The 11,719-nt window shown below is 45.3% G+C and overlaps 2 protein-coding genes across 3 annotated transcripts in view; one reads left to right on the top strand and one right to left on the bottom strand.

The window, feature by feature from the left end:
• agxtb (alanine--glyoxylate and serine--pyruvate aminotransferase b) overlaps positions 1-2,930 on the top strand; it is an 8,447-nt gene extending 5,517 nt beyond the window's left edge. Inside the window, exons 7-11 of the mRNA XM_058414045.1 lie at positions 69-167; positions 251-320; positions 1,701-1,796; positions 1,884-2,012; positions 2,177-2,930. Coding sequence (XP_058270028.1) covers positions 69-167; positions 251-320; positions 1,701-1,796; positions 1,884-2,012; positions 2,177-2,284 — 502 coding nt within the window. The 3' untranslated portion in view covers positions 2,285-2,930. The remainder of the gene's footprint in view (positions 1-68; positions 168-250; positions 321-1,700; positions 1,797-1,883; positions 2,013-2,176) is intronic.
• zgc:161973 (uncharacterized protein LOC556635 homolog) lies at positions 2,378-11,171 on the bottom strand. Of its 2 annotated transcripts, XM_058414044.1 has the most exons (11): positions 11,130-11,171; positions 10,698-10,859; positions 9,577-9,687; positions 9,389-9,493; positions 9,075-9,287; positions 7,937-8,131; positions 7,726-7,852; positions 7,553-7,635; positions 5,400-5,545; positions 4,789-4,907; positions 2,378-3,835 (listed from the first exon to the last, which is right to left on the bottom strand). In XM_058414044.1, the coding sequence occupies exons 2-11, from the start codon at positions 10,826-10,828 to the stop codon at positions 3,554-3,556; spliced, it is 1,512 nt and encodes a 503-aa protein (XP_058270027.1). In that variant the 5' UTR covers positions 10,829-10,859; positions 11,130-11,171; the 3' UTR covers positions 2,378-3,553. The 2 variants fall into 2 exon arrangements, with proteins under 2 accessions (XP_058270027.1, XP_058270026.1); XM_058414043.1 differs by lacking the exon at positions 11,130-11,171 and having other exon boundaries at positions 10,698-11,123.
• Positions 11,172-11,719: the final 548 nt, after the last annotated feature.

Here is an 11,719-nt window from a genome sequence, read left to right as displayed (position 1 = left end):
TAATCAATAATTAATGGCTCAATAATCTAATTAATAATGAGTAATACTCCATTAATAATCTCTTGCAGTCAGAAGATGTTCAACAGGAAGACGAAACCTGTGTCCTACCTGCTGGACATGACTCACCTGTCCAACTACTGGGGTAACGACGGGAAAGCTGCCCGCATGTGAGTGTGTTCAGTGAAGCCATGATGGTTAGAGTCACGCTGCGGAAGCGTCAGTGTGTGAGCTCTGATCCTCTGTCCTGCAGGTATCATCACACCGGCCCTGTGTCCGGATTCTTCACCCTGAGAGAGAGTCTCGCTATACTCACTGAGAAGGTCAGTGTGAGGTCATCACTCCAGACACACACACACACACAGGGAGGCAGTCCGAGTGCTACGGAAAATTGGGCTGTGTGCCTTAGCAATAGATAAGGAGGTGTGGCCTCTATGTGTATCAGTCCTAGCGTAGTAGGCGTGGCCTCTGTATGTGTCAGTCTCAGTGAAAGAGTCATGGCCTATGAGTGAGGGAGTTAAAGGTTCTCTGAGTGCCAGGCTTCTGTGAGTCTGCTCCAGTAAAGGAGGTGTGGCTTCTGTGAGTCTGCTCCAGTAAAGGAGGTGTGGCTTCTGTGAGTCTGCTCCAGTAATGGAGGTGTGGCTTCTGTGAGTCTGCTCCAGTAAAGGAGGTGTGGCTTCTGTGAGTCTGCTCCAGTAAAGGAGGTGTGGCTTCTGTGAGTCTGCTCCAGTAATGGAGGTGTGGCTTCTGTGAGTCTGCTCCAGTAAAGGAGGTGTGGCTTCTGTGAGTCTGCTCCAGTAAAGGAGGTGTGGCTTCTGTGAGTCTGCTCCAGTAAAGGAGGTGTGGCTTCTGTGAGTCTGCTCCAGTAAAGGAGGTGTGGCTTCTGTGAGTCTGCTCCAGTAAAGGAGGTGTGGCTTCTGTGAGTCTGCTCCAGTAAAGGAGGTGTGGCTTCTGTGAGTCTGCTCCAGTAAAGGAGGTGTGGCTTATGTGAGATTGCACAATAAAGGAGGTGTGGCTTATGTGAGATTGTCCTATAAAGGGTTGTAGCTTATCTGAGTCTGGTCCAGTAAAGGAGGTGTGGCTTCTGGGAGTTTGCTCAATAAAGGAGGTGTGGCTTCTGTGACTTTGCCCAATAAAGGAGGTGTGGTTTATGTCAGTCTGCCCAATAAAGGAGGTGTGGCTTATGTGAGTTTGCCCAATGAAGGAGATGTGGTTTATGTTAGTCTGCCCAATATAGGAGGTGTGGCTTATGTGAGTTTGCCCAATAAAGGATGTGTGGCTTCTGTGAGTCTACCTCAGTAAAGGAGATGTGGCTTATGTAAAATTGGACAATAAAGGAGGTGTGGTTTATGTGAGTTTGCCTAGTAAAGGAGGTGTGTTTTCATCTGTATTTGTTAGTCTGAGTGAAGGAGGTGTCGCTTCTATACCCATCTATGGCAGGAGGTGTAGCCAGTTTATCTTTTCAGTTTATCTGCATCAGCTTCACAAAAGAAGGTGTGGCTTCTGTGTCAGTTGTAGTGTCAGAGGCATGGCCTCTGCGTTTGTCAGTCTCGGTGTAGGAGGTGTGTTGAATTGTTGAAGCGTTTAACGGCTTCATATTGAATCACTGGCTGCTTCAAACATATTCCCAGTTTATCCTCCCGACCAATCAGAGTAGAGTATTTATCAGTAACAGTGTTGAGGATGTTCTGATCCTCTCTCAGGGCCTGGAGAACTCGTGGAGGCAGCACCGAGAGGTAGCAGAGTATCTGTGGAAGGGGTTAGAAGATCTCGGCCTTCAACTCTTCATCAAGGACAAGGTGGGGCCTTCACTCATCACTTGATCATTATTTCTTGAGCATCATGTCTTTATCAACATGCAGAACACGTGAATTGTTTGTGTTCAGGATTTAAGGCTGCCGTCAGTCACCACCATCACCATCCCTGAAGGATACGACTGGAAGGAGCTTCTAACCTACATGATGAAACACCACCAGATGGAGATGACGGGAGGTCTGGGGCCGTCCATTGGCTTGGTGAGGAGAACATCTAATAGCTAATGTAGCTGTCCTGTGTGTATGCCATGTTACTTAGGCTCCGCCCTATTTACTACACCAGTGCTTATACACAGCTACTCTCTGGGTTTAAGACTAAACCCAGGTTACGTGTTACCAACCCCTGATATCTGCCTGTGCTCTAGGTGTTGCGAGTGGGGCTGATGGGCTACAACTGCAGCACGTTTAACGCTGATAAAGCTCTGGCAGCTCTGGCCGACGCCCTGAAACACTGCAAAAAACACAAGGCCTAGCGTCAGACACGTGACAGCATCAGACTCCTCACTGGACTACAGGATGACTGTAGAGACAACCAATACGCCACAGTGTGATTGAGTTCTTTACAAGTGCTGTAGCAAGGACAGTGTAAGCCTTCTGAGCGACCTGTTAATATCTTGTGGAAATGTACAGTAAACTCTTCTCTTTTAGTATTCTGTTTTTTATTCAAAGTGACCAATCCAAGCACTCGAGCCTACACAGCACCCATCCAGGACGTGTCTGGGGGGTGGGGCTTAGATCAGCACCCATCCTGGGCATGTCTGGGGGGCCGGGGTTCGGATCAGCACCCATCCTAGGCGTGTCTGGGGGGCGGGGCTTAGAAGAAAGTTGATCTGTTTGTTTCTTCCTTTGGCACCAGTGAGGAAGAACAAAGGTTTTGGAAGCACAGCATGTCATCATTCAGGAACATCTGGAAATGTCAAGTTTTTTTTTTTTTTGCTGTGTTCTCAGTGTTTCTTTCGCACCACTGAACAAAATTTAAACCTCTAGACCCAGAGCCAAGTGCTAGAGGAGACATATGCTGCCTTTTTGTCCAACATTTATAGCAGGCTTATTCTCACTGTTATAACAGATATAATGTGTTACTGAAGCATGAAATAAATTTGTCTGAGCTAAACGGTGTGAGATTGTTGGATTGTCTTCTTTCCTTCTCAATAACAGTATCTATGCTGTGATTTAGGACTGAATCCCGCTATGTTCGGGGTGATGGGTCACTGGGGGTGTGTCTATACTGGTATGACTGACAGGAGAGATGTGGAGAAGAAGAACGTTAGTTTGGTTTCAGGTTCTTGTTCTGTCCCCAGACATTTCTGTTACTCAGAAGCCCTGACTTAAATTGGTTAAATTGCAAGTGTTTAAAATCACCTGATTTGCTTATTAAATGAATAAATTTCTCACAAATATGATTTGTTTATGGAGAATGGCCCCACAGCGCTCCCTGGTGGCATCCCAGGGATTTGCATTACATTAAAAGGAGTACAGGTCAGAGGACAGTGGAGTCTCACTTTATTCACTTCACAACACAAGAGAAAGTTTCCAAGCAGCTGTGAGACTGAAAAAAACACTGAAAACAGGACTTTTTTAGAGTCTGAGTGACACTCAGACTCTAAAACTTTCTAACAATCAAACATAAAACCAGTGAACCTCTGTGTCCAGACTTAAACCAAACCTTCTAACACTTCTACCTAAAATCAGGTCACGACTTTAAACCTTCAAAATAAATGCTAAAAATTCAAAACGTCTCTTTAGAAGTGGTCCTGAACGACTTTGTGGAAGTGCGTGTTCATTTTCTCCACGCTGATCCAGATGTGGAGTCCGATCAGGAAGTACAGCTGCAGGTCCTGCATCCATACCAGGGTCATCTTCAGCTTCCCGTCGGTGTCGTCGTAGCTCAGCGCCAACTGCTCGCCGTCGTAGGTTTCACACACCACGCGGGAGTGACGGAGGAAGAGAGCGGCGGACGAGCTGATGCACCACACCGGCCTCTGAGCCTCGTCCAGCACCGACACGGTCATCATACAGCAGTTCTGCTCGCAAAACAACCTCGTAATCACCAACAAGATCCGTCGTTTAAATAAAAACACAACACAGGTTCTAATACAGTCCAAACACTAAAAAAATATTTCACTTCCAGACTACAGAAATACAACAAACCTTTAAGAAAGACGTTAAAGCGTCAGTATGTTACTTTTGGAGACGTCTTGTAGCAGCCCTACAAGCAACTCGGTGAAAATGTGCTGTTTAAATGAATCCAACGATATACACAGATGACACACAGCACTAGTTATATCCTGCATTCTGATTGGTTAAGAAAGTATTCATTTATTCTCTATAACAACACGTTCTAATGCGTTATCGTTTCTATAGCAACGGCTATATACATATATACAGCAATTGGCTCATACAAACAGATCAACACACACGGAGTAATTTTATTCCTTATTTTAAATAGTGGAACTGTTTTATGAGGAGGTCTGGAGGTCAAACTGGATGAAGTAGATCTTAGTGTTCGGTGTTGTATTGATGTATACACCAGCCATAACATTATGACCACCTGACTAATATTGTGTTGGTCCCCCTTTTGCTGCTAAAACAGCCCTGAGCGGTCAAGGCATGGACTCCACTAGATCCCTGAAGGTGTGCTGTGGTATCTGGCACCAAGACTTTAGCAGCAGATCCTTTAAGTCCTGTAAGTTGTGAGGTGGAGCCTCAAAGGCTTAAAGGATACTTTTGATAGATACTGACCACTGCAGACCGGGAACACCCCACAAGAGCTGCAGTTTTGGAGATGCTCTGATCCAGTGGTCTATCCGCAATCACAACTTTTCACTCGCTGTCTAATATATCCCACCCACTAACAGGTCCCATGATGAGGCAATCACTCATTCACTTCACCTCTCACTGCTCAGAATGTTATACATGATTAATGTAGATATTAATATTAAAGGCTGTAGTTGTAGTTAGCACTACAGAGCGTTACCTTGATGTCTCCCTGCAGCTTGCCGGCTTTCCATGGAAAACTGATCCTCCCCGAGATGGGCGTGTGTTTCTGGGTGATGTGAACAGGGCGGAGCTGCACAAATTCGCCATGCTGCTTATCTGATGAGGACAAAATAAAGACAAGATTCAAGTGAAACTTCAAACCAAGCTTCAGCTCTAACGAAACCTGATAAAGTAAAATAATCACAATGATTTTTACTTTCTAACAAAATGTCTTACACAGTTATTTTGATTAATCTTCATTTATGTGAGAATGACTACAGTAATGAAAGTACAACTTGTACAGAGCATTTGTGAATGCATTGAAATCACAGAAACACATTATTCTTTAAAAAATATGATATAATGATATCATTTATATCAGTAATATCCAGTTTAGTACATTAAAACGCCTTGCTATCAATCACAATTCTTTACACTATTTATTGGGTCCTGGGGTGTACCCCATAACTGCACAATAAATATCAGAATCATGTGTGTGTGTGTGTTAGAACTGGATATGCTCATGCATTGAAAGAATGAATGAATGAAACAGCACATGCTCCTAGCTCTGATTAACTGTTATTAGCGTGAGCAGTGTTGAGTCCATACCTCTGGTGCAGAGCACAGGTGAGTAACGGCACTGCAGGATGCGTCTCACTGAGTTGTGAAGCAGCAGGAGCACCGTGTAACCATGGACACTGAACCCCGGGGGCACGTCGATATGCAGGGCGGGGAACGCCCTGGGCCTATAGGGGCTGGTGGGTGTGTTTGGGGTGGGAGAGGGGGGAAAGAAGGAGAAATATCAGTCATAGGCCCAGGTCTAGTGAAGGAGGTGTGGTGTCTGTGTCTATCAGTCACCAGGAAGGAGGTGTGGTTGTCTGTGCATGTCACTCATATGGAAGGAGGTGTGGCCTCTGTGCATGTCAGTCACCATAAAGGAGGTGTGGCTAGTCTGTTCATGTCAGTCATAATGAAGGAGGTGTGGCCTCTGTGCCTCTCAGTCATGGTGAAGGAGGTGTGGCCTCTGTGCCTCTCAGTCATGGTGAAGGAGGTTTGGCCTCTGTGCCTCTCAGTCATGGTGAAGGAGATGTGGCCTCTGTGCCTCTCAGTCATGGTGAAGGAGGTGTGGCCTCTGTGCCTCTCAGTCATGGTGAAGGAGGTGTGGCCTCTGTGCCTCTCAGGCATAGTGAAGGAAGTGTGGCCTCTGTGCCTCTCAGGCATAGTGAAGGAGGTTTGGCCTCTGTGCCTCTCAGTCATAGTGAAGGAGGTGTGGCCTCTGTGCCTCTCAGGCATAGTGAAGGAGGTGTGGCCTCTGTGCCTCTCAGTCATTGTGAAGGAGGTTTGGCCTCTGTGCCTCTCAGTCATAGTGAAGGGGGTGTGGCCTCTGTGCCTCTCAGTCATATGGAAGGAGGTGTGGCCTCTGTGCATGTCAGTCATAATAAAGGAGGTGTGGCCTCTGTGCCTTTCAGTCATAGTGAAGGAGGTTTGGCCTCTGTGCCTCTCAGTCATAGTGAAGGAGGTTTGGCCTCTGTGCATGTCAGTCATAATAAAGGAGGTGTGGCCTCTGTGCCTTTCAGTCATAGTGAAGGAGGTTTGGCCTCTGTGCCTCTCAGTCATAGTGAAGGAGGTTTGGCCTCTGTGCCTCTCAGTCATAGTGAAGGAGGTTTGGCCTCTGTGCCTCTCAGTCATAGTGAAGGAGGTGTGGCCTCTGTGCCTCTCAGTCATAGTGAAGGATTGTTTGGCCTCTGTGCCTCTCAGTCATAGTGAAGGAGGTGTGGCCTCTGTGCCTCTCAGTCATAGTGAAGGATTGTTTGGCCTCTGTGCCTCTCAGTCATATGGAAGGAGGTGTGGCCTCTGTGCATGTCAGTCATAATAAAGGAGGTGTGGCCTCTGTGCCTTTCAGTCATAGTGAAGGAGGTTTGGCCTCTGTGCCTCTCAGTCATAGTGAAGGAGGTTTGGCCTCTGTGCATGTCAGTCATAATAAAGGAGGTGTGGCCTCTGTGCCTTTCAGTCATAGTGAAGGAGGTTTGGCCTCTGTGCCTCTCAGTCATAGTGAAGGAGGTTTGGCCTCTGTGCCTCTCAGTCATAGTGAAGGAGGTTTGGCCTCTGTGCCTCTCAGTCATAGTGAAGGAGGTGTGGCCTCTGTGCCTCTCAGTCATAGTGAAGGATTGTTTGGCCTCTGTGCCTCTCAGTCATAGTGAAGGAGGTGTGGCCTCTGTGCCTCTCAGTCATAGTGAAGGATTGTTTGGCCTCTGTGCCTCTCAGTCATAGTGAAGGAGGTGTGGCCTCTGTGCCTCTCAGTCATAGTGAAGGAGGTTTGGCCTCTGTGCCTCTCAGTCATGGTGAAGAAGGTGTGGCCTCTGTGCCTCTCAGGCATATGGAAGGAGGTGTGGCCTCTGTGCCCCTCAGTCATAATGGAGTTGTGGCCTCTGTGCCTCTCAGTCATAGTGAAGGGGGTGTGGCCTCTGTGCCTCTCAGTCATATGGAAGGAGGTGTGGCCTCTGTGCATGTCAGTCATAATAAAGGAGGTGTGGCCTCTGTGCCTTTCAGTCATAGTGAAGGAGGTGTGGCCTCTGTGTATGTCAGTCATAGTAAAGGAGGTGTGGCCTCTGTGCCTTTCAGTCATAGTGAAAGAGGTGTGGCCTCTGTGCCTGTCAGTCATAGTAAAGGAGGTGTGGCCTCTGTGCCTGTCAGTCACCAGGAAGGAGGTGTGGCCTCAGTGCCTCTTAGTCATAGGAACGGTAAAACAAACATCAGCGTACCAGAAGAGCGAGCCGAGAACGCTTCTCTCCACCAGTCTGTGGAAGTGTAAGGTGGCCATGATGAAGGCGATTATCCAGGTGCCCTACAGCCAGGCATAAAGACAAATACGTAAATAAACACACAAAACACAGAGACGTGTTAAAGGAGTTGTGGATGTTAAACCCAGTCGTACTCTCCATACTCCCACAGTGATCCCTTCATCAAACTGCACCAGTTTCACCAGACTGTCCTCGCCGATGTACCTCCACTTCTCCATCCTCCTCACCAACGTTTTACTGATGAGAGAGCGCCACGCCGGCCTGGAACAGACACAAGCGCCGCTGCAGTGAGATTCGGGAAGAACGCAGATTTATACCTAGTCGTTACTGAAGGATCTTGCTCACTTGGCTGTTATAGTCGTCGGGGAACCCAAGACTCCGTGGAGCTGCACGTTGTAGACGTTCTGAATTCTCGGCCAGACGCCGCCGCTCCAGCACACGGTGACGGACGAGTCAGAGAAAAAGGCCTGAGATTGCTTGTACACGCTCTGCTTCCCTCGCTTAAGCGTGAGTGTGATCTCCCAGACTACACGCAGACTCCTGCAGAACACATCGGCTTTAATTAACACCATTACTGAAAGCAAAACCAGTTCAGCTAATAAACGTCCATCACAGACTGAATGTTCTTAGTGTCAGAGGTTCAATAATTCACTTCACCAACATTCATTCTGTCTGTAAATCTCACTTTGAAGACCAGATGCAAATGATGCAGATGATGTTTGTTTTGAAGGCCAGACGTGTGTGTGTTTTATCTGAAGAGAATGTACCTGCGCAGATCTCAGCACTGCAACTCCTAACCTGAGTTCGGTTCGTTTTATGCTTTAAAACTGAATTTTTTTATCTGAATTTTGTGAAATAAAACCTGCTTGAACAAACATGCTTGTTTTTAATGTAAACGTTAAAATATGAATTCATTTGAATTTCATGAAGGTTCATCAAAACATATAAAAAGAGATTTTTTAGCAGCTTTATATATTTTACAAATAACATTTAAATTATTCAAGAATTCAATTTAAATTTCTATATTTGTTAAGGTTTTTAATGATGGAATTTAAAAAAAAAGACAGCATTCAGAATTTCTTTTTTACGTTTTTTATTTTTATTTTAATTTCATGTATTATGTGTTACACGTCAGAACAAATAAATGTTTGATTTTATTCATTCCAGTCCTTATTTTCTATCCCTGATTCTTTTTCAGTTTAAAGCCGAGTGTCTGTGTATCAGACTTGTTGACTAGACTGAAAAACAACGTCTCACCTTCTGTTCAAGAGACTTCCGGAAACCTTGGTGTTGGTTTATTATTTAAGTAGCTTAAACTTGCTAGACTGCATAACCTTTCACGTATAAACATTAACATACTCTTAGGGTTGAAGCTACAGTATGACTTTTTATGTCTCTTCCTTGCTTCCTAAGTCACCTTGAATGACCCCTGTGTCTGAATAAAGCTCTCCAGGGCAGTGAGAGGACGAGGAACACCTCTGACCTGAGGACCTGCTCCGTCTGCTCCGGCATTCCCGTGTTCAGATTCATGTGTCTCAGCTTCTTCATCCACACGGCGTCCTTGTGGCAGCCCATCTCACTGAACAGCAGCTTCTTCCACACGGCTGCCGGGACGTCCTGCACATCAGCGCTCTCAGAGTCCAGCTTCCACTTTCTCCTGCCCATCTCACAGGAGTACAGCTCATACCATATCACGCTGCAGGATTTAAAGTGGCACAGGGTTTACAAGGTCACTCTTATGTTCTCTATCAAATGTATCTCCACACCAACACACTGACGCTGAAGAGAGTCACCTACTTGTCATTAGCCAGCTCATGAAACTGGCGGCTAACGAAACAGACGGAGAAGAGAGACGCCGCATCCAAGTAGGAGAAAATCTTCAGGATGACCTCAGGAGGCAGTCTGGTCAGAAATGATGCGTTAGAGTCCAGTGAGCTGTGACCGGTACAGAAATCATTCAGGCATGGCATCTCAGAGACATTTACCTTTTAAAGTAATTTACCCTGGAGCAGGAGGCAGGAAGAGACCAGGGTGGGGCAGGACAACATACTACTGGAGGTGGGGGTGGAGCTGGTTTTGAGCTTTCAGACCTAGACCTGTTAAAAAAAAGAGAGAGAGAAACCATCAAATGCTCCATAACCACAAATTACCCCAAGATGCCACCCCCACCCCGGACCCGAATGCCCCGCAACCACAAATACACCACAAAAGAAACAAATGTCCCACAACAATAAATACCACACACACACACAACAACAAAACACCATGCCCCCCTAAACCAAATACCCCACAATCACAAATACCCGCTAAAGCCAGTTGCCCTATAACCACAAATACCCACCCCCCAAAGAAACAAATGTCCCACAACCATAAATACCCTCCCAAAAAACCCTTCTCCAAAGCCAGATACCACACCCCCAAAACCAAATGTCTCACAGCCATAAATACCCTGCCCCAAAGCTAAATACCCCCTCACCCCTTAAAAATATTGTGTCCCAGCCAGAAGTACCCCCAAAAAACTATAAACCCTCTGAAACTAAAGGTCCCCATCCATAAACCCTACCCCAAAGCCCAATTATACTCAACCATAAAGACCCTCCCAGAGCTAAACACCCCTTAAACACACAGTACTCGTCTTCCTCTCTTCAATCAAGCACAGGTTCTGGAGAGAAACAACGTAAATATCTTCTAGACCTCAGAGTACAGTTTAAAAAATTAGCATTGTGACATCATGTGGTGTGAAACGTAACGTTCTACACTCTTACAAAAAAATCCCCAAGGGTTCGAGGGTTCATGTTTCTGGGGTTCTACTAGACGAGTGAAGCCACAGGGACAAACCCTAACAGGATTTAGGGCTCTAATGAAAGATGAATCCTTGGTTGTTAGTCTGAATCCCATGTCCATCAAGCTGCCACTGCTGGGCCCCTGAACAAGGCCCTTAACCCCCAATTGCTCAGTTGTATAAAAATTAAAAATGAGATAAAACAAATGTAAGTCGCCCTGGATAGGGCCTCTTCCAAACGCCGTAAATGTAAATGTAAAGGTGAAGGTCTGATTAAGAAGGCCACATGAGGCCATTGTGGAGCGTCCAGTTAGGCATGGCTACCTCCTTCTGCGGCCGTCACGTGCAGCTTTTTTCTTTCTGCATCCTCTTGAGTTTCCTCCAGGTCTACCTGGCTGAGTCCTCTCTAACCCCTGCCTCAGACTCAGCAAGAACTGACCACGTCCAGTGTCCATTCAGGAACACACCTGAGCTCTTAAACGTCACCTTTCACAAAACACAAGAGAAAAAAGACAAAGAAAGCCAATTAGCTTAATTTCCTCTGAAAATTCCTCGGTAAGGACTCGGCTTGGACGTGTCCATGTGCTCGTCAGCGGCTTGTTGTTTTTTTTTTTTTTCTTTTACCACGTAAGAAATCCCGTTCTATAAATTATTATTCAGACTAACATGTTAGGTAGACATATTTTAAGCGATCATTAATCGTTTTTTTTGTTTCACCACAAATGCGCTATTTATAATGTAAAATAAAGAATTTACTGTCATCACGTAACAATTCCTGGTCTTCCCCATTTTTGGCGCAGTGGAATGTTCCGTTTCTATAGAAACACATTACCTATACAAGACACAAGAAAGTGGACAAGTTTAAATCCTAATATTGCTCGTTTGCTGTTTGTTTGGGTTTTTTTTTTCATATAAACGTGAAACAAAGCACCAACATGTTTTATTATCTAGATTATATTCTTATTATACTTGTAGTTTTTAAGTGATTTAAATTTATGCCATTAAAAACGAAACACCTCAGGATGTATCTCAAATTACTTCCTTATCCCTATATACACGCACTGTTTAGGACACAAAATAAGGGTCCCAGCACCCTACCTAGTGCACTATATAAACCAAAACAGAGCAATTTGGAATGTCATGAATAGAATTCTCTTTAGCGTCGGAATGTATCTTTTATAAATTTTGTTAGTTAATAATCGTAATCGGTTGTTGATGACAGATAATATGTTGATTGTTACTGTATTTTGTAATGATCTCGAGATTAAATAATAAATATAAATGCAATGTTTGTTGTTTTGTTTCGTGTATTTCGCTGACTACATTTCCCACAGTTCACAGTTCAC

This window comes from Hemibagrus wyckioides, linkage group LG17, assembly GCF_019097595.1.
Source record: "Hemibagrus wyckioides isolate EC202008001 linkage group LG17, SWU_Hwy_1.0, whole genome shotgun sequence".
Lineage (NCBI taxonomy): Eukaryota > Metazoa > Chordata > Actinopteri > Siluriformes > Bagridae > Hemibagrus > Hemibagrus wyckioides.
This window is presented reverse-complemented; position numbering and strand designations above follow the sequence as displayed.